At 42.1% G+C, this 22,545-nt stretch overlaps 1 protein-coding gene across 3 annotated transcripts in view; it reads right to left on the bottom strand.

Moving 5' to 3' along the window:
* fam189a1 (family with sequence similarity 189 member A1) overlaps nucleotides 1-22,374 on the bottom strand; it is a 140,420-nt gene extending 118,046 nt beyond the window's left edge. Inside the window, exon 1 of one of the 3 annotated variants that reach the window (XM_024003415.2) lies at nucleotides 21,543-22,374. In XM_024003415.2, the coding sequence (XP_023859183.1) occupies nucleotides 21,543-21,767 (225 nt within the window). In that variant the 5' untranslated portion in view covers nucleotides 21,768-22,374. The remainder of the gene's footprint in view (nucleotides 1-21,542) is intronic. The other 2 variants (XM_024003414.2, XM_024003413.2) reach the window with 2 other exon arrangements.
* Nucleotides 22,375-22,545: the final 171 nt, after the last annotated feature.

Genomic DNA, 22,545 nt, shown 5'->3' with positions numbered 1-22,545 from the left:
TCTTTGACTGCAAATCGAACTAATATAAAATAAAAACCACAATGAATTATGTTTAGTTTTAGTTTTTTCTTTTAAACTTTGGGAAAAATATAATGGAGTTTCTGTCCCTAACACTAAAACTAAAACTAAATAATCTAAAAACGAAATAGAAATGTTTTTATCAAACTGAAACTAAATAAAAACTAGTAAATCAAGTCTGAAAATTTACTGAAACTAATTTTCAAATAAATATCTAAAACGAATAGAAATAAAAATACGAATATTAAATTACAAAACTATAATAACCTTGCTCCTATGGGGACAACTGATGAAACCTTTTTTCGAAGAGTGTATGAATCCATACTTACAAAGGAGAAGTGCAGTATTAAAATTAATTAATGATCAATGACCATGTCTCGACTTGACAGTTCATGCAGCTTAGTATTCTGATCATAGAATTCCGAACGTGTCATGCATCTACACCTWCATTTAAATGTGTCTACCATGTCCACAGTGTGTCCGGATTCCCTATTCCCGTGCTATATTCAAATGCAGGTATGCATTCTACAAACAGTTGAATTGGCAAAATATGATAACACAACAACTGATGGCAGTAGCTAACTACTGTAGCTAAGTAGCCAGCTAACCTCTGTAGCTTGCAAGAAACACTAAAGGGATTGCAAACGGATTAGCATAACTCTAACCAAACAAAACATAGTTTTTCTGAATATTAGCTAGCTGGCTAGCATTTATGAGGTCAGCAAACACATTCCTCACACACTAGGAAYGTATTTCCTCCAACATTATAATGAAAAGGTGCCTCTCGGTCCCAAAACACAWGTTTTCTGGAGACTTGTGGGAGGAGTGCTGATGACGTCACCCACTGTATACRCTTTCGGTAGCCTGATTGCGTCCWGTCTGAGGAGAAATCCACACACAATGCATCCCTGACCACCTTCTGAAGTGGTCAACCAGATCTGAACACAATCAGACCACAAAGCAACTTTTGTGCGTCTAGACCCGTCTTTTCAATGCGATCTTCGTATTCTGATAGCAGAAGTTGCGTGTTGTGTAGACACAACCAATGACACCTAAGGGCCAGCTCAGTCCCCCATGAGCTCATCACAAGAGAAGCCATCATAAGAGAGCCCAAACCTGTAGTCACTAGCAGGTCAAATTAAAACAAAAACACAACATAAACCCAATAATTGATTGGGATCCATCTAATTAATTGATCAATGCTTGGTCAATGCAGACCGGTTTAACCTTGAGGGCTCTGAAAACAAATGCAGTAATTGAGATTTCCCTTAAGGAAAACCATCGATCTAAAACTGTGAGTCCCGAGTCCTATAGCCTTTTAACACTGGCCCTGGCTGAATGACTGGCCTGGTTAAAGGACTGACTGCTGAATTAAGCTTTTCATTGGGCTATATGTCATTCAGGAGTAAGAACTCAGGACTGTAGCCAGCGACCAGCTCTCTAGGTTTGTGTGTCCATGAGATGACCTGAGAGAGTTGCTACTGTATACATTTATGTTAGGATTAATGCTCCATCTCTATTCTTTGATTGACATGGCTGCTACCGTGGTCACAGAGAATATGAGAGCATTAAGGTCAGAGGTCAACTTTGAACTTTGGTAGGTCATCTCCTTCATGTTATTTATATCAAAGCTATAAACTATCAAAATAAAGAAAGTCGCACACTTTATTTTGATAGTTTATTCGCCGTTAGTCAGCACCTCAACACAAACTATTTTCTGGGTGTGCGCCAGCTCATGTTTATTTATTTATTTATTTTAAATATCAAAGCTCACACAAGCAGTGAGCTTCAAGGCTTGTTCCAGGTGCAACCTAAGGTCAGAGTGTCTGGTTGTAAAAGTATGGATGAGAAAGGACACAGTCGCCCTGCAGGTGCACAGAAAGGCCTACTGCTCAGCAGAAATATGAACACCATCCTCTAACACGCAAACCTCAGCGGCCACGTCGCGTGCGTGAGAATTGCAAAATGTTATTCAATCATTTCTCCCACACCGCTCGCGCGCGTGAACGAGAGTCTGCGTAGCACTGCAAGTCCCCTCCTTATTGGATATCAGTCAAATATAAACCCACGTGGATGCTTGAAAGACAAATGAGAAGGGATTATTTAAAGACTAACTAGGATTCCCTTTTTATCTGTGGATTAATCATTGGAGTAGAGAAACACACAATTTTGTATGACTCCGGGTCAAAATTCTACAAAGAACCAGCTAAAAAGAGGACCACAAGCATGTCAGGTAAAATAACAACCCAATGTTCATCTCCCAGGACAGCTAAATGTCCATGGATGTTTCAGGTGTCATTCGACCTGCCCCAAAATAAATATAGTTGGTTCACAGTTGGTTTTGATATTTTAACCTGCGTGTCATGATCGCACCTGGCGTGGATGAACAAAATCATGGCGTGGATGCATGTGGCCAGTGTAGTCCGCATGTAAGACCTTCATATGGAACATTATGCTGTTATACACCTTCACTGCCATCCCCTTACATGCAGTAGAGGTAAAGAGCTTCTACCGTGCTGCACATGAGAGCTGACCTTGATACTGAAGCTCTCTCATGGCTGAACACTCTTTCACCTTAAATACTGAGCAGCTCCAATCCATCTTCCGTTATCCGTTGCCCAGTCCTTTACCATTACACAAAGCTGACAACTGCTGTAGCATCAGAGCATTAACTAACAGTCACTGCTCTGCTCTAATCAAAGGCAGGATCCTGTATCTGTGGTGTTATAAAGTTTAACCACGCAGGGAGAGAGGCATTCCAGTGAGTCCACCCCTTCCAGGCGCCAGTAATTTGGCAATTAGTATGCAACACATTTAATTCAGAGGAATACTCTAAACCACTAATGACCACTATCTAAACCACTGTGGATGTCTCCCATTTGTCTGGTCACAAGAGAGCTATGACTCACTTATTTAAAATTCAAATGAATGTTAATCCGATAATATATAAAACATATTCAGATGTAATGCAATGCAATGCATCTGCAATGCAATTTATTCTGATTTCATTGTGAGAAGTACAGTATTATGTGAATACTATTCAGATATTACATTCTTTGTAGTAGAGACAGTGAATGGTGAGCAGGGCAGTAAACAGGGTTTGAGTTTTAGTGAGGTCTGAACTGTTTTGAAAGTAGAAGATCATTTACTACATTTCATTCAAATGGTATTTAGAGAACASTAAAAACAAGCAACAATGACCCCAGGCATTATCACCTTGGCTGCTGTAGATTCATTCACTTCAGTCGATCTACAAATACATAGCATATTAGCTATACAATTGTACTATTATACCCTTGAAAGGTGGGAAATARGAGAAATGTTTCACACTGACACTGTTCAGTCAGTTCTAATGATGAATTGCATGAAATCATCCATTCTTTACATAGATAACTCTTTTCTGAAATTACAGTGTTCACATTTGTCTTCCTAGGCATTACTAATCAAGCTCCACACAAACAGATATCAATGGAGCACACAGATGATCGTGTTATCACATTCACATGAATTATTTGTATATTACTTACGATTCTGTATTAATATCAGTGATGTAGTGGTAAAAAAAGGTGGGTAATGGCGGGTCAACTATAAACTCCAGTGGGTGATCGAGATAAGTCGAACAACAACCGTTATGAACTAAATGGTATTACATTTTTAGAACTGTGTGGTTTGCATGTTAATTGCATTTTAATGTCGGCCTATAGGGAAGATGGGCCATGTGGAAATATTCATATTGAAACATATGTTCTTGAAGTTGAAGTTCCTAACCTGTTTGATAAGATTGATACAGATTTTCTCAGGGGACTCACATGGAGCCCCAACCCCAAGTTTGGGAACAACTGTACCAAACTCTCTCTCTGCCTCCTCCTGCATGCATTGCAGCCTTCCTCGGCCTCACCACTGAGCACCACATCCCCGTATGTCTCAGGTGCCTACTCTCTGTAAAGCAAAGTTCCAATGAGAACTTAGTAGCCTATTTTTTGCTCTTTCTGAGGTAGGCTCCGTTTAACATTAACTTCTTACTTCATCCTAGCTGGTTAAGTAACACTAGGGATGTCTCTACGGCAGGAGTCGTGGGACGGTTTCAAAATTGCTTTTTGTCTGACAAGCATCTGACAAACACACTGTCAGCCGCGTCTCTAATTGCCTACTTGATCTGACTCCGAGCTGGGGTAGTTCGTTTCATGTCTCAGGCCGAGTTAGCTGTTTGAGTGAGTGGTGAATGTGMCGCTAAAAAGGCAAATCCGAGGGGCGCAGGTTAAAATAATGAACAAACCATTGTTCATGATTCCACTCGTTCGCAAAGAGGCAGGCGATTATAACTCCGTCAGATCAATAATATCAGCATTCTAAGCTTTGGTCAACACTGGGAACAATATTTAGATGTCGACCCATATGCTAATTGATTAGGGTTAGGGTTTGTTTACAGAATAAATATTTTTATTTAAAATAATTACAGAGGTCCGGACCTCGGTTTCCTCATTATGTAGTTACGGCCCTGATGGTGAGTCTTCCATTAACTTTTACTTTTCATTATTTTCCATTAAAAAACTTCTTGTCAATAGGGAGCGCTGTTTTCACTTTGGAAAAAATCGTGCCCAAATTAAACTGCCTCGTACTCTATTCTAGATCGTACAATATGCATATTATTATTACTATTGGATAGAAAACACTCTCAAGTTTCTAAAACTGTTTGAATTATATCTGTGAGTAAAACAGAACTCATTTTGCAGCAAACTTCCAGACAGGAAGTGAAAAATCTGAAAACGAGGCTCTGTTTCAGGGCCTGCCTATTCAATTGCCTAATATTTATCGATATGCATGCACTTCATACGCCTTCCACTAGATGTCAACAGGCAGTGGAAGGTGGAATGGGGTGTCTAGCTTGATCTGAGTTCGAACAAGAGCTCTTGGAATGACGTGTGCAGAATTTCCTTTCTCTACCTAGGCGCGGGAAGCACCTCCATATTGTCTTATGATAAGCGTTCGGTATACACGGCTAATATCTTTTTCATAAATGTTTTATGATGAGTATTTAGTTATTTCACGTTGCTCTGTAATTATTCTGGCTGCTTTGGTGATATTTTTGATGGAGCTGCAATGTAAAACTATAATTTATACCTCAAATATGCACATTTTCGAACAAAACATAAATTTATTGTATAACATGTTATAAGACTGTCATCTGATGAAGTTGTTTCTTGGTTAGTGACTAATTATATCTATATTTGGTCAGTTTTGTGATAGCTACCTATGCGGTAGAAACATGGTGAAAATATGCGGTTGAGTCTTTGGCTATTGTGGTTAGCTAATAGAAATACATATTGTGTTTTCGCTGTAAAACATTTTAAAAATCGGAAATGATGGCTGGATTCACAAGATGTTTATCTTTCATTTGCTGTATTGGACTTGTGATTTCATGATATTATATGCTATTATTTACTTGTGGYGCTATGCTAGGCTATGCTAGTCAGCTTTTACTGATGAGGATGCTCCCGGATCCGGGATGGGTGTTAAGTAAAGGTTTTAAGCATGCCCAAATCATTCAATCACCAATGTGTTATTCAATCACTGGACACCTGGGGGAGGAAGACATAACTTGGTGAAATGTTCACCATGGCAGAATAATACGCTTCTTTATAATAGTATTATTATGTAATCTGTGGGCACCTCAAATATTGTGCTAATTGAATACGAAGCTTCTTCTCTATTCTTCTTGAGTCTAAAATCTGAAGTCTAAAGGAAAAGATAAAGGAAAATGGAATTCCTCTTCAACATACAGTTTCTGAGCAAACAGCATAAATGACCCATTTAAATTCAACACCTCCAGTATGGGGCCATTCTCCATTGGGGATCACTGGTCTAATATTTAAATGACATTTGAATGATTTTATCCATTTCATCCATAAAACAGTAGCTAGTCTACCACCTGTAGTTCATGGTGGTTCCTCTGTGGTGGCGACGAGGGATGAGAGAGAGAGATAGAGAGAGATGTATGGAGAATCAGATCTCCTCAGGGAACCTAGCCAACGAACAGCACATAGACCTTCTTCACTTCACACATTAATTACAATGGCAGTTGTGATAGATTTTCCCATCAGCGCTCAGGTACCTGGCTGGCCAGTGCCCTTTTCTCCTGCTTTCTGCTGGGCTATTCCCTTCTTGCTTCTGGAGCCCAGCGCCTCTCAGCTGTCAGTCCAATCTACAGCAGAACCCCACTACATGACATCTCCATTACCCACCCTCGACAAGCGCACACACACACACACACAGAACCACACACACACACACACACACACACACCACACAACACACACAACACACACACACACACACACACACACCACACACACACCACACACAAAACACACACACACACACACACACACACACACACACAGAGTCTCAGACAAAGAGGAGCAGGAAGAGTACTCCCCCTGTTTTCACACACCACAACAAAGGAGCCTAAACAGAAATCCAACCCCATAATTTACAAGATCCAAACTCAATCAGCAACCGTTAATCATGTCATGTGCTGCTGGGACTAGCATTCATGTCTGGAGACACATAACCTACTGTACAGTACGTACACAGAGAGAGCAGATGGTATGTTATGAACAAGCAAAACCATAGGTAGGAAACCATCTCAAYGTCCAACTGAGGGTAAAAACAAAGATCTCTGCTCACAGAGGTAAACGTACAGTATATCTCATAGCAGCTCGTTTCTCTGCCTGTTTAGTGCAGGGTAATGACGTGACGAAGTGGTTGGTGGGCGGGTAAATTGGCCACTGCTCAGAGATGAAAGCCATTCTCTCCCACACAGGGCAGAGCATTACCCCCTGAGCCCTGTGTGTCATCCGCTCTGTTCCTCGTCACATTATGGCCATGGTGGAGGAGATTTCAGGATGTGGGATTGGAGTTAGATATTGAATAAAACCTACAGTTAGACAGTGCAGCCCAAAACAATCCTAAAGTATACACACAGCAATGGGGCCGGATACACATACTGTGTACACACTTATCACACATACACTACACTAATAACTCTGTAGCAGCCGGGCAAATGTCTGTGTTCCTGAATATACTGTAACTTTTACGTGTCCACTCATTTTAAACTGACGGCGCTTGAAATATACCTGATTCGAGTTCTATCGTTTCAAGGTTAGAATTTGGGTATGCTGGACTATTGAGAGAGAGAGAGAGAGAGAGAGACCTGGAAAAGAGGTCCTGGGAATTTGAAAACAAATCCAATTTTGATACTCTCCCATATCTATTGGGTGAAATACCACAGAGTGCAATCACAGCAGCAAGATTTGTGACCTGTTGCCACAAGAAAAGGGCAACCAAGTGAAGAACAAACACCATTGTAAATACAACCTATATGTATGTTTATTTCTTTTCCCTTTTGTACTGTAACTGTTTGCACATCATTACAACACTGTATATAGACATAATATGACATTTGAAATGCCTTTATTCTTTTGGAATTTTTGTAAGTGTAATGTTTACTGTAACATTTGTTTTGTTTATTTCACTTTTGTTTATTATCTATTTCACTTGCTTTGGCAATGTAAACACATGTATCCCATGCCAATAAAGACCCTTAAATTGAAATTGAGAGAGAGCGAGGCTCAGCATGGTGCTAGTAGGTATCTGGCCTCTAACCAATAGAGAATTGTTACCTGCTCATGCCGGGGCTCAGCGCATTAGGAGCTCTGTGTGAATCACAAGGCGGACTAGACTAGTGGGCTGAATAAATGAGGGAGCACGTGCTTATGCTGTAACTCCAAGCACCAGAGGGGCACTGGGCCTGTCAGCATCTGACACGCAGTACAAATCACCCTCCACCTTCCATCTGAACGAATTAGGCTCGGCACACACCCAGACACTTAAACAACTTGATTACTTATGCTCGCCTTCTTTCTTCTCTCTCTCTCTCTCTCCTCTCTCTCTCTTCTCCTCCTCTCTTCTCTCTCTTTCTCTCTCTCTCTCTCTGCTCTCTCTCTCTCTCTCTCTCTCTCTTCTCTCTCTCTCTCTCTCTCTCTCTCTCTCTCTCCTCTCTCTCTCTTCTTCTCTCTCTCTCTCTCTCTCTCTCTCTCTCCTCTCTCTCTTCTCTCTCTCTCTCTCTCTCTTCTCTCTCTCTCTCTCTCTATCTCTCTCTCTCTCTCTCTCTCTCTCTCTCTCTCTCTCTCTCTTCTCTCTCTCTCTCTCTCTCTCTCTCTCTCTCTCTCCAGACCAGAGTTTAAGGTCTATAACAAAACCAACCAGTGACAGTATTGTGTCGTTCCCCAACCTCCCCCAAAAAATCCCTACTGCTCGGATGAGTAAATACTGTAAATGTTTTACACATCAAAGTAATCCTGAAGCAAGGGGTTATGTAGCAGTTTGGCTAGTGAACATAATGTTGTGAATCTGTCCTAATACATTCATTCATGCAAGAAATCCCACAAAAGCATTTCCCCAGCAGCAGTAATAGAGTGAAACAGGAAGCGGTGTTATTTCTAATGTTAACACCATCAGAAGTGGGACACCAATTCTCTTTCTGGGTTTTCAACATCCAACATGTAGTCAGCAGCAGCCAGTCAGCAACAATATAATTTTATCAGACATTGATGTATGTTCTCAAGTGGGTGTTAATAATTAGTAACACAGCGCCAGTGGAGAGTAGAGCTGAGCTCCTGAACAGAACAGGATATCCTCTGAGCTCCTATTCTGTTGGCCTGGGCCAGAGAGCTGCCTGAAGACCTGTTAGGAAATCAGTGAAGCTGTCTTCACTCACACACACTTACAGTCACAGGCCAGGGTATCAGCTGTGAGCAGGACACACCGCTCACTGTGGCTACTCTACTCCACAGAACTTTGTGTGATTTGGCAGATTGTGCTGAATTGTCCCTATCCACTGGAGCCACAGGAGGAGACAGAGGAGACACTCAATCTGTCTGCTGGATTTACATCCAACCTTAAYGCAATCTCTCATTCCTCTCATTCTTCTTCTCCAAGTTTTACTGGAGTGAGTTATGGAGCCAACCAAATCATATTAGAAGCAGCACACAGACAGGGAGGGGAACAGGTCTGTCTCTACCCGTCAAACACCATTGAGATGGATTCAACATTCAGACAGCTGGCATTTAAGAGTTGCTCAGACGCAGTCATGACATTTATGGTGCTGTTCATATTAGTGGGTACAGCAATACGCAGTACTGTATAAGGACCGCTTGACCAGCTAAAGCACCACCAGTCCCTCCTAATGCTTCACATCTAACTGTTGTTATTCTAGTATAGATATGCTGTTGCTACTCTAATAAGTAATTAATGTCTGACAGGTCTACAGTAGTTTGKCTCTATAAGGAATGTGTCATGGCCAGGCCAGAGGACATTTAGCATTGAGCTGCAGTCGATCTGGTTGGCCCGGCCTACTGTTGGCATTCCATTGAACAGCTTTCCCAGCCCACCACAACCCACCACCCTGCTGTCAATTCTCTCCCCTCACTGACGTTCCCTGAAAATAGCTATTATTGGCTTGGCAAAGGTTTCTTAAATCGATTGCTGTCATTTCTTCTACTTATTGCTTTSTCAATAAGATTAACAATCTTTCTGACCTGACATTTCCACATGTTATGCAACAGATTTATGGATGATAAATATTTCATAGGTCTATTAGTTTTGGAATAGCGCTACAGTATATAAACCCATTCCATTAATTCCACCATCCAAACAGTAGCACAAGTGTTTAGGTAATTAGCAAGATGGTAGATCACACAAAGTGGCAGAGGACGACACACTGATTTGTTCGTTCAGAAGTCGACTCTGCATGTGTGGTCTAAAAGCCATGCATAGACACACACACACACACACACACACACACACACACACACACACACACACACACACACACACACACACACACACTGATCCCCCGCGCTGCCTGCCGCCCCGCTGTGGCCAGCGACAGAGCCCAGGCTCTTTGTGTCAGGATGCTGATAGGGGTGGAGGAGCAGGGTGGAGAGAGGAGAGAGAGGGGCATGTTTAGAGACAGTGTTCATTTCTTCACTCTAATCAGGCAGTCTGAGAATACAGAACACCTATTTTGGAGAAGTCTTCCACCTCTGGGGAGCAGAGTGATGGGCACTGACYCAGAAACACTGGTTTGTTCTGGGCTGCCACTTACATCAGGACCTGGAAGACTACAATGTGGAGTGTATTATACACAGTAAAACCATCCTTACTGGCCACTAACAGTACACTTGTATAGTACAAACACAGTATAATACACACAGAGTAAGAAAGCAGCATAAAAAAGAACAATCAGTATAGCAGTGGTAGTCGGTGCCGTTTAAGATGAGGGAGGACGATGATTATAATTTTTTTTATATATATTTTTACTTTTACCCCTTTTTCTCCCCAATTGTTAATTACAGTCTTGTCCCATCGCTGCAACTGCCCTACGGACTTGGGAGAGGCGAAAATCGAGAGCCATGTGTCCTCCGAAACACAACCCTGCCAAGTTGCACTGCTTCTTGACACACTGCTCGCTTAACTCGGAAGCCAGCCGCACCAATGTGTCGGAGGAAACACTGGCGACTGAAGTCAGCTTGCAGGAGCCCGGCCCACCACAAGGAGTCGCTAGAGCACGATGGGACACGGAAATCCCGGCCGGCCAAACCCTCCCCTAACCCGGACAGCGCTGGGCCAATTGTGCGCCGCCTCATGGGTCTCCCAGTCACAGCCGAATGTGACACAGCCTGGGATCGAACCCGGGTYTGTAGTGATGCCTCAAGCACTGCAATGCAGTGCTTTAGATCGCTGCACCATTTGGGAGGCCGCGATTATAATAATGTTTTTATGAGCATGGCTTTATTTCTATTACAGCATATTAGATGACTGTCATTCATATTCCATTCACCCAGTTCAATGTAACATCAATAGGTTAAGGTTACTTCATGATACTTGAATTGCCCCTATACACATTATGAGTTTGCTACAACCTAGCCAATGAATGAAAGTTTACAACGTAGGTGCACAGGTTGAGAGAAAAACTTGACTAATCAAGGTGACAGACAGTGACACATTCAATACTGCCTTGCACACTCTTGCCTGCATCTGGCTGATCAGGTAYGTTAATTCCCGTTTCGTTGTGTTTGCTTACATTTAAGAAATGTTTTCAACAGAATCGGCAGAATGAATACACCCTGATCACATGCAAACACAGTTCACTTTCAGAGCAGCCACATTCAAACAGCATGATCACTTTGCTCTTTAATTCCTTCTTGCATCTACGCACTCTCCTCATCTCACCCTTTCCCTTCGCTTGTGGATTTCAGTGCACAACACATCAGCTGTCTGTGAGCAGGCGAAAAAAACATTCCAACCAAACCTTGATATCATAACCTCTAACCACTATCCGCTACACACGGCCTACATCATTGTCACCATATTAGCTAACTTCACAGTCAACATAGCTACTAGAACTAATGTGTTAGTAAACCCGCTACAATCATGCAGTACACTGTACAGTCAGCAAGTAGTTTAGAATTTACACCGGTGCCAATAAATTAATAAAACTGGGAAAAGTTCCAGTGTTGGATATCCATAGCCAGTTAGCTCACATAGCATCCCTCTCTGTTTGAGCTGGGTGTTTGAGTAAGCTAAATTAGCTAGCTGCATTCTCTAGATAAGCAAGTGAAAGTGAAGAAAAAAATACTACGAAATATAGTTAGCTCTCTCTCTCCTGCTTCTCCTTCATTTTTGAAGAAATGCATTTGTTAAAAACTGTTCAACTATGTCTTTCTCTCTCTTTGAGTCAACTACTCACCACATTTTACAAATATAAGTCTGTACACCTCCAGAACGAATGTGTAGAGAGGAGAAGTGACTCAACAGTTTTTCTTTCATACCAATCAGTTTCACACACACTGCCTCTGGACAAACACAACAGGGGCATAGGAGCAACTCTGACGGTGGGATGTGGGTGGGATTTTTTTTACAGGGGTCCGGGATTGCTTTTAAATGCTAATTTCTGGTGACTTTTGAGAAAAGGATACAGACAAAAAATTTACTTACAAATGGACACATTTACAAGGTTAAAGTGGGCCTTACAGARGGGCACTTACTCTGGTACAGTCCAATCAGTCTTAGGGCCATTCATTATGTACGGAACATATTCAATTAAACAAATATTTTCTACTCGTTCTCTGGTACTGTATGATGAATTTCCTAGTATTTTTCTCACTTCCCCTACAGTATGTCAGGTTGTTACTACTGCTGCTCTACATACTGTATGGTTGGAAGCGTAATGTATTTTAACTTATAATAATTATTATACTGTAATAATAACCAGCAACATACACATAAAAACTGTATATATTTTTTTAAAGGTAGGCATGAAAGGTCAAACTGAAATTAAAAATCTCCACTCTACACAATTAGTTTGGAGGGGCACTTCTCACTATCTTACCTGCTGATTTGTGGCCTCTCTCTCTCTCTCTTTCTGTATGTCTGTCTGTTTGCCCGTGGTTTTTTACCATGGCTGCCTCTCTCTTGGATGAAGTTAACACATGCAGTACACCCTTTAGACCTAAGATGCTATCATTTCATCAGAGATAATACATGATAATTCAGATTGATTCCCACCATGACGGATCATCAGGCTATGAACTCTATGGGCATGGAGAAGCACTTCTCACAAGCTTACCTTTTGGTTTGTGGCCTCTCTCTCTCTCCCTCTCTGCCTGTCTGTCTGTTCATGGCTGTCACTCTTCTGCCATGATCATAATGACCAAACAAAGTCTTAACACAGGGAACACACATTTATGACCCATAATCACTCTGATGAAGTTAAAGACAACTAACCTGAAAGCACTGAAATGTTCCTGCTAGCTTGCCAGGGGTGGTGTGCGGGCAATTGTCAAGAACCTTACTTACAGTCCTTTGCACTCCTTTAAAAAARCTCTTAGGTCCTCCTTTTTTCTCTCTTCCTGACTGGTGGCATACCCATTGCTAACTTGCTGACCCTATGAATAAGACTAAGACAGTGATTGATTGTGCAAGTAATTCTGTAGCTAGCAAGTATTTTGGGCTTCAAAACATTCACTATCAGTTTCTCACACAGCCAGAACTACCCAGCGTTAGCTAGTTAAATAAAAGCTTTACTTAAACGTACTTTGTTGTTGCCAACAACAATGACTTTCCCCGGTGCAGTGAGTGATGATTGTGGTGCTTTTTCTCTCACTCACACACTGCACACTCAGGGGCGCAACTTTGGTTTTAGAAGGGGGGGGGTCTGGGGGTCCTTACATTTTTGGGGGCATCTAAAGCTAATTTCCTGCATTTCTACACAATCTAATATGACCCATGGCCCTTCTAGCCATCTCTATTTAGAACAACAAAAAGTATAGCAAAAATGCCCACAGTCATCAAGCTAGGTAAGATTATTATTAAATATTTTTAAGTGATTGATAAGACGGAACTAGATCAATGATAATTCAATAATCAATATTGTGTTGCACCTTTAACCAATAGCCTAATAAATGAACAACTCTTACAAATAAAGTACAAAGACTTTTGATTGTCTTTATTAAGACATCCTCTATATCACATTTCAGCCAGACAGCCCAGCCAGCCCGAGCCACCTGCACGCCCGACACCCACCAGTCTAGTCAATAACTAAACTCTCTCCCCAACACAACTTCCTTTTTTTATGTATGTCTCAAGGGAAGGGTTTGGAAAAGAAAAGTTTAATAAAAACACACATACACCTACACATTAACACACAGAAACAGTACATCCTCCATATAATTAATATTATAGGCCTAATAGTACTGTAGAGTTCTTTTTACTTGCAAACAATATAGCTGGGTCACCCAGTCCTATCCCTTGTGGTCTACGGTTCTGAAGCACCCCAAACCAACACACCCCACTCAGCTTTAGGATATTAGTGAAACATTCATTATTGGTTTCAGGTGTGTTAGGCCAAGGCCAGAGTGACAACCAACRGTATGGCAGACCCCGCGGGCCAGGACTGAGCAGCCCAGCAGCTAGGGATTGCCTAAATAGGTACAGTATCTCCCCTTACGTGGGCATGTTTTCAATACAGACAAGACTCCTTTTGTCATACAGTATTCCATATAAGGCATCCAGACCTTATGCAAGTTGCACAGTATATCCTTAATCTTGTAATAAATCAAATCTAGTGATACATAACTTGACATTCCTGCCATCCATTGTGACATTGTGGGAGGATAAACAACCTTCCAATTAATGGCAATGCATTTCTTAGCCGCTATAAATGCTGGGTTACACAGTTTCTTCTAATGACAGTCTCCCGTATCAACATTTCCAAGCAAACAAAAACAGGGAGAAGGGAGAATCTGTAGACATGCTGAGATAAAAGAACATACTCTTTGCCAGAATTCAGCCAGCCTTCACAAGACCATAACATATGCAAATATGTCCCCTTTTGTGTTTTACACCTCTAGCAGAATAATACAATTTCTGAGTGCATGATATTCAGTTTCACTGGCATATAGTACGTTCTATGGATGGTCTTAAACTGCAGTCATTTATGTCTGAGATTATATGAACATGACTGGGCATTCTAACATATCTGCATCCATTCATCATCATCAATAGCGTCTCCCAGGTCTTCTTCACATGTTTGTTTTACATGTTTTGTGTCATCGTGAAAAGCCTCTATCAACCCTTGATACAGTTTGGAAATCAACTTTAGAGGTTTGTCAGACTGCCTTAAAATAGGTGCAATCTTTGAAGCTTCTGGCTTGTCCAGTGTTTGCTGCACAGAGAGAATAAAGGGTTGTATCTGCAAAAGTTCACCTCTGCGCCGTCACAGACTGGTCTTCCCTGGCTGCCTGACCCTGATGAGACCACTGTCACCATCTGATCCTGTTCAGATTAGGCATGACAAAGAATTATCTTGGTGTACATTTATACATTATATTATTCAAGAATAGTATTAATGGTTCAATAATTGAAATGACCATTATTCCCAGATCCCAGACTGTAGTCTACCTATCAACTCAAGATGGAACTTTGTATCCATTCACTGATTGTTATAATATACTGCAAAATTCACTTGAGCTCCGTAGACTGGTCTTCCCTGGCTGTCTGACCCTGCAGGGACACCTGTCACCATCTGATCCTGCTATGATGATGAGCATAGTGTCGTGTACTGACTGTGCAGAATATCGATCTTCAATCGCTGGTTTCATCATTTGATTCAGGTCWAGTGTGATTGAGGCAAAAATATTAGCTAAAGTTAGTGAGCTAGCTAGCTAACGTTAGCCAACTTTTGGCTAGCTCTAGCTAATGGTACAATGGTACATCATAAAATGTACTTTTGTTGATATGGGACGAAACAAAGGCTACAAAACATTTCCATATACACAACAGCTGTTAGATACTGCTACCTGACAGATAGCTAGCTGTGGTAGCTACTAGCTAGCTAACTAGCTACTAGTAGTTAATTCACTTCAGTCGAGAGGGGATGAAACCCTTAGCTAATGTAACATGTCAGTTGCAGTACTAGCTCAGCACTGGGAATAAATACAAATTTTTCTGTCAAACAGCAGTTACCTTGCCTGCTAGATCAGTCAACTAAGGAGTAGCCAGTTTCTGCTCTGCTTGCTTTTACAACTCAGAGAAAAAGCGCAACACAGACAGCAGCTGCCTCTGTTCATCTCTCCCGTGCTGGTCCTATACGCCAGCCTTTCAGAAGCTTTGCCTTCACACAGCCTGTCCGCACACTCTGTGGTATCCGTGAGGTCCTAAATCCAGCAGGCTGAATCTGGAAAACAGCCTACACGACCAATCTGAGGTGTTCGCATGGTCCTAAAGCACACTTGTGTCGCGTTTTGTATCACATCTCAATGATAAAACTGGGGGGGACAAAAATGCAATTTCAGAATGTGGGGGCGTCATGTCCTCCCCGTCTCCTGTGAAAGTTGCACCCCTGGCCACACTGCTTGTAACAACTGAGGGTGAGAAYGAAGCAGTCAGTGGGGCTGGGGGAAGTGACTCAAGTTCMAGCAGCAGAGGACTTTTAAAAATATTTACATGAACAATGAAGTGAGGGAAGGAAATCAGCCTCTGACACAGACACACAGAGTTCAGCATGGAGTTATTTAACAGCCTAGTAAGAATAACAACTTATGTTTCATACCAAGCAATGAGTAACAATGCTTAGATTTCCTTGCTCCACCACATGCTCACGTTTATCGTACAAACTGCTTTCCCCTTAAAAACACACATAATAGAAAGGCAAGCTTTCCCTAACTACAATGAACACAAWTATAAACGCAACATGTATAGAGTTGGTCCCATGTTTCATGAGCTGAATTAAAATATCCCAGAAATGTTCTATATGCACAAAAAGCTTATTTCTCTAAAATGTTGTGCACAAATTTGTTTAAATCCCTGTTAGTGAGCATTTCTCCTTTGCCATGATAATCCACTTGACAGGTGTGGCATATCAAAAAGCTGATTAAACAGCATGATCATTATACAGGTGCACTTTGTGCTGGGGACAATAAAAGGCCATTCTAAATTGTGCAGTTTAGTCACACAACACAAAGCCACAGGATGTCTCAAGTATTAAGGGAGCATACAATTGGCATGCTGACTGCAGGAATGTCCACCAGAGTTGTTGCCAGATACTTTTATGTTAATTTCTCCACCATTAGCCACCTCCAACGTCGTTTTAGAGAATTTAGCAGTACGTCAAACCGGACTCACAAATGCAAACCACGTGTAACCACACCAGCCCAGGACCTCCACATCTGAATTCTTCATCGTCTGAGACCAGCCACCTGGACAGCTGATGAAACTGAGGAGTTTTTCTGTCTGTAATAAAACCCTTTTGTGGGTAAAAACTAATTCTGATTGGCTGGGCTTGGCTTGGCTCCCCAGTGGGTGGGCCTCTGCCCTTCCAGGCCCACCTATGGTTGCGCCCCTACACAGTCATGTGGAATCCATAGATTAGGGCCTAATGAATTTATTTCAATTGACTGATTTCCATATATGAACTGTAACTCAATAAAATCGTTGAAATTGTTGCATGTTGGGTTTATATGTGTTCAGCATACATACACTACATGGCTAAAAGTATGTGGACACCTGCTCGTCGAACATCTCATTCCAAAATCATGGGCATTAATGTGGAGTTGGTCCCCCCTTTGATACTATAACAACCTTCACTCTTCTGGAAAGGCTTTCCACTAGATGTTGGAACATTACTGCGGGGGCTTGCTTCCATTCAGCCACAAGAGCATGAGTGAGGTCGGGCACTGATGTTGGGCGATTAGGCCTGGCTCGCATTCGGCTTTCCAATTCATTGCAAAGGGTTAAGGTCAGGGCTCTATGCAGGCCAGTCAAGTTCTTCCATGCGATCTCGACAAACAATTTCTGTATGGACCTCGATTTGTGCACGGGGGCATTGCATGCTGAAACAGGAAAGCGCTTTCCCCAAACTGTTGCCACAAAGTTGGAAGCACAGAATCATCTAGAATGATTATAGATATCCCTCTAGTGGTGCGGGGGCTGTGCTTTGGCAAAGTGGGTGGGGTTATATCCTTCCTGTTTGGCCCTGTCCGGGGGTATTATCGGATGGGGCCACAGTGTCTCCTGACCCCTCCTGTCTCAGCCTCCAGTATTTATGCTGCAGTAGTTTATGTGTCGGGGGGCTGGGGTCAGTTGGTTATATCTGGAGTACTTCTCCTGTCTTATCCGGTGTCCTGTGTGAATTTAAGTATTCTCTCTCTCTCTTTCTTTCTCTCTCTCGGAGGACCTGAGCCCTAGGACCATGCGTCAGGACTACCGGGCATGATGACTCCTTGCTGTCCCCAGTCCACCTGGCCTTGCTGCTGGTCCAGTTTCAACTGTTCTGCCTGCGGCTATGGAACCCTGACCTGTCCACCGGACGTGCTACCTGTCCCAGACCTGCTGTTTTCAACTCTCTAGAGACCGCAGGAGCGGTAGAGATACTCTTAATGATCGGCTATGAAAAGCCAACTGACATTTACTCCTGATTATTATTTGACCATGCTGGTCATTTATGAACATTTGAACATCTTGGCCATGTTCTGTTATAATCTCCACCCGGCACAGCCAGAAGAGGACTGGCCACCCCTCATAGCCTGGTTCCTCTCTAGGTTTCTTCCTAGGTTTTGGCCTTTCTAGGGAGTTTTTCCTAGCCACCGTGCTTCTACACCTGCATTGCTTGCTGTTTGGGGTTTTAGGCTGGGTTTTCTGTACATCACCTCGAGATATTAGCTGATGTACGAAGGGCTATATAAAATAAACTTGATTTAACTTGATTTAATGTAATTTTATCTGTAGCGTTAAGATTTCCCTTCACTGGAACTAAGGGACTAGCCCGAACCATAAAAAACAACCCCAGACCATTATTCCTCCTCCACCAAACTTTACAGTTTGGCAGGTAGCGTTCTCCTGGCATCGGCAAAACACAGATTTGTCCGTCGGACTGCCAGATAGTGTAGCGTGATTCATCACTCCAGAGAACGCGGTTCCACTGCTCCAGAGTCCAATGGCAGCGMGCTTTACACCACTCCAGTCGACGCTTGGCATTGCACATGGTGATCTTAGGCTTGTGTGCGGCTGCTCGGCTACGGAAACCAATTTCATGAAAGTCCCGACAAGCAGTTTGGAACTCGGAAGTGAGTGTTGGATCCGAGAATTGTCGATTTTTACGCCCTTCAGCACTCGGTGGTCCCGTTCTGTGAGCTTGTGTGGCCTACCACTTCGCGGCTGAGCTGTTGTTGCTCCTAAACATTTCCACTTCACAATAACAGCACTTACAGTTGACCGGGGCAGCTCTAACAGGGCAGAAATTTGACGAACTGACTTGTTGGAAAGGTGGCATCCTATGCTGGTGCCATGTTGAAAGTTGCTTCAGTACGGGCCGTTATACTGCCAATATTTGTTTATGAAGATTTAATGGCTGTGTGCTCAATTTTATACACCTGTTAGCAATGGGTGTGGCTGAAATAGCCGAATGCACTAATTTGAAGGGGAGTCCACATACTTTTGGCCGTGTAGTGTACATATCTGTTGAGTGAACCCCAGGAATTGATCTCCAGGAGCATAGCCCGACCTGTGAACTTTCACCCCAAGGTTGCTTATCTCCGACCACACACAAACAAGCACACACACACACACACACATATCCCCTGTGCAAGAGACCACCATCACCCTCTATACACTGCCTCAATTATCCCTCTATAATTAATGGAACTCCCTCCCAGCTTAATGCACTGGCTGGATCTCTGGCAGGAAATCAAGGAAGAGTGCCTTCATAAATATTTAGAGAAACTGTGATTCAATTTTCAGGCGCAGAAAACAATGTCCACTAAGACAATCTTACAGTACACAATGAAAGCGAGAAGTTGCTGAAAGTACATTTCTTGCTCATTGAACATTGAGCCGTACAATGTGTGGTGTGTGGTGTGGTTGTGTGTGTGGTGTGTGTGTGTGTGTGTGTGTGTGTGTGTGTGTGTGTGTGTGTGTGTGTGTGTGTGTGTGTGGTGTGTGTGCACCGTGCGTGTGTGTGTGTGAGAGAAAGAGAGCGAAATTACTTTTAACAAAAATTGCAGGGAAATATATTGATAAGACCACTCTCTCCACAGGGACTCTCTTCACAGGAAAAGTTAGACAAATATGACCAGCACCAAATGGGACGGTGCCTGTGCCAAGAACAGCCCCCATCACTGATGGCCCAGCTGCAAGCTATGAACCTCTAACCTACAGAGTTCAGTAGAACTTAGGCTGGTCTCATAGACTAAACGTAACATAGTAAACAAAGATCTGCACACGTTTAACTCTATCATCACAGTTATAGAGCTACAGCAAGTAGGCCTAACTGCATGCTTTTCATGATCAGTAAAAACCAATTGGTYCTGTAATTTCAGATACGTGAGGGTAGCCTCACAATATCTCTCAATATTGGCCAATATTAATTGGATATTTGAGTGATATAAAACAAAAGTGGTTTAGGTTMATTTCCCATCCTTTGTGGGGTCTGCCTGTCAAGCAGCCGAAGTGCTCATTTGCCRACGTAACGTTACTGTTTACTTTGCAAGCTACCAGTAGAAACTTTGTACTGTTGGCTAAACAGTGGTAAGTAGACCTCCCTCAATATATCTTTTTATTCAACCAACGTAGACCTACGTAGCGAAGTTAGCTAACATTATCCCATTTTCAACATTGTTTTTAAATAGTGTTTAATCACGATTGCTGCTGGCAGACATGATAGGCTACATTGATTGATGGACCATKTCAAATTGGCTAGCTAGCTAATAACAGATCACATGAATATGGCTAGTTAACAAGTTAACTTTCAGAGGATAAACTAGATGGCTATGTCCAAATATTGTTTGATTTGCTTGCCATCTATAGTGGTGATGACAGTAGTCAGACTGACAACTTTACCAGGACAATGTCAAGCTCTTTCCAAAAGCCTAATCTCTGATGAAGAAAGCTAAATGACACATGTTGTTTGTTTTAGCTAGCTAGCTACATGACAAGTTTTATCTAAATTCTATCATCAACTGATTTCAGCCAGTGTATGGCTGTGGATTGACTGCATTGTTTGAATGGAATGTTGGCATATTGGCAGTTAATTTGAATTGAATCATTCCTCTAAAACTAGCTGGCAGCTAGCTAACAAACATACAGTGCAGATAAATTCTTCAAATTCATGATTTAGACAATATCTTATCACAGTTCTGGCAAAACCATGGTTGGCCAACTCCCTGATCAAAATGGCTGACTTTTATCCCATAATAAGAAGGTTCATGTCCATTCTAGTATTCTAATTCMTAATTCTATGTTCGTAACATATCATACGAAATCACACAAATTAATACATACCATCCCAAACAACATTTCATACTAATTTCAGTGTCCTGGRATTTAATTTACTATGTTAAGTCTCCCCTGAGTCAAGGTTGCAAAGCCAGTAGTCTGTATGTGAGACTCCCATCCATAAACAAGATGAGAGCCAAAATAGCACTGTGTTCTAGCTGAGAGAAATCCTTCACACCGTSCCCCAAACATGCCTGAGTATTTATTTTAAGCAATACTATTACAAACAAATTGCAACAAGATGACACAAAAAAATAAACTAATCAATCTTGCCTAAATGAGAGTAGATATTTCACAACGATAGGCCATCTGTAGGCTTATGCCACAATAGGCTACTGTAGCCTATACAACAAAATGCCAAATGAAAGCGTTTAAAACCACTGTTAAGTTGGTGACAGTCAATAAACGAAATAATTAATGGCATTAATGTTGATTTTACAACGTCTGCATAATTTACAATAAAACACGTATCGAACCAACTGGACATGCTTACTAGTAAGTGTGAGCACGTGCCAGATCTGTTACCCGCGAAATGGGTAAATTTATAAACAACAATAAATAGTGAGCCACAAAACACACACATAAACCCACATGTTGGATGAATATTAATACTTAATTAACGAAATACTTACAGAGAAACCTGCCCAAAATGGACACGAATGTCTGACCCTTGGTGAGGTAGTGAGGGCCAGAGCGGCAAAACTGACTGCCAAAATCAGACTTCCCAAAACCATCTGAGAAACTCCGAGAGAAAGCATGATCCGAGTCCGAGTCCGAAACTCTCTGAGTCTGGAGAGGCTACGGGACAGGGACGCAGGGCTGAGCGAACGACCTCGGGGCATTGCTTGGACTGGCATTGTCACGAAGAAAACAGAGTGTATGTATCAGCTATTGAAAACAATGGGTTAAGCTATTTCCATCAGCATCCAAAAGTGGCACCTAACAGCAAAGCAAGTAACCGATGTCCAAATGTTAAGCTTGATAAGCAACGGTGTCCAAAAAGCAAATAACATCAGTCCTACTAAATGGTTCCTTTGAAAGAGTCTCCATTAAATTGCTTAATTATCCCAAGATGCAGATGCGTAATTGTCGGTTATTCTGAAGGCTACAACAGTGTGATGGATGAGATGCGTAGTGACTTTCTTGTGCTGCTACCCAAATCTATTCCGCAAAAACACAGGATAACGCGCTATTAGCTAAGGTAACCGGGTTTTCGAGGAAAAGCTTGAGAAATGGTCCATCAAATCATATGCTCCCTTATTTTCATTGCTACAGGATACATTTTAAAGAACCCCAGCAAGTAAAAACGTATAGCTGAAATGACACGGGAATAGTGTCSCCCTTTAATGTAGTATTCTAGTATTCCACTGTCAAACGCGCGGCAGGGTACCATGCACAGAGAGCGTGGCCGTGGGTATTCTGTTTCACACAGGCGCAGGGTTTTCACAGACAGCAAACTACCGCGGCGGCAGGAGGMGATGCAGCTAGCTTGTTTGGGGCAATCAATACTACGACGGTGCCACTTCGCTTCCCAAAAATAGCCGTATGCGATTGCGTCTACAAATAATTAGACTATATTAACATTAAAAAGATGACCATGCTCTTATCATTTGTGAAGCCATGCACTTATCCTTT

The sequence above is a fragment of the Salvelinus sp. IW2-2015 genome, linkage group LG15, assembly GCF_002910315.2.
Source record: "Salvelinus sp. IW2-2015 linkage group LG15, ASM291031v2, whole genome shotgun sequence".
Taxonomy (NCBI): domain Eukaryota; kingdom Metazoa; phylum Chordata; class Actinopteri; order Salmoniformes; family Salmonidae; genus Salvelinus; species Salvelinus sp. IW2-2015.
Note: the sequence above shows the minus strand (reverse complement) of the source record. Positions and strands in the feature narration are given on the sequence as shown.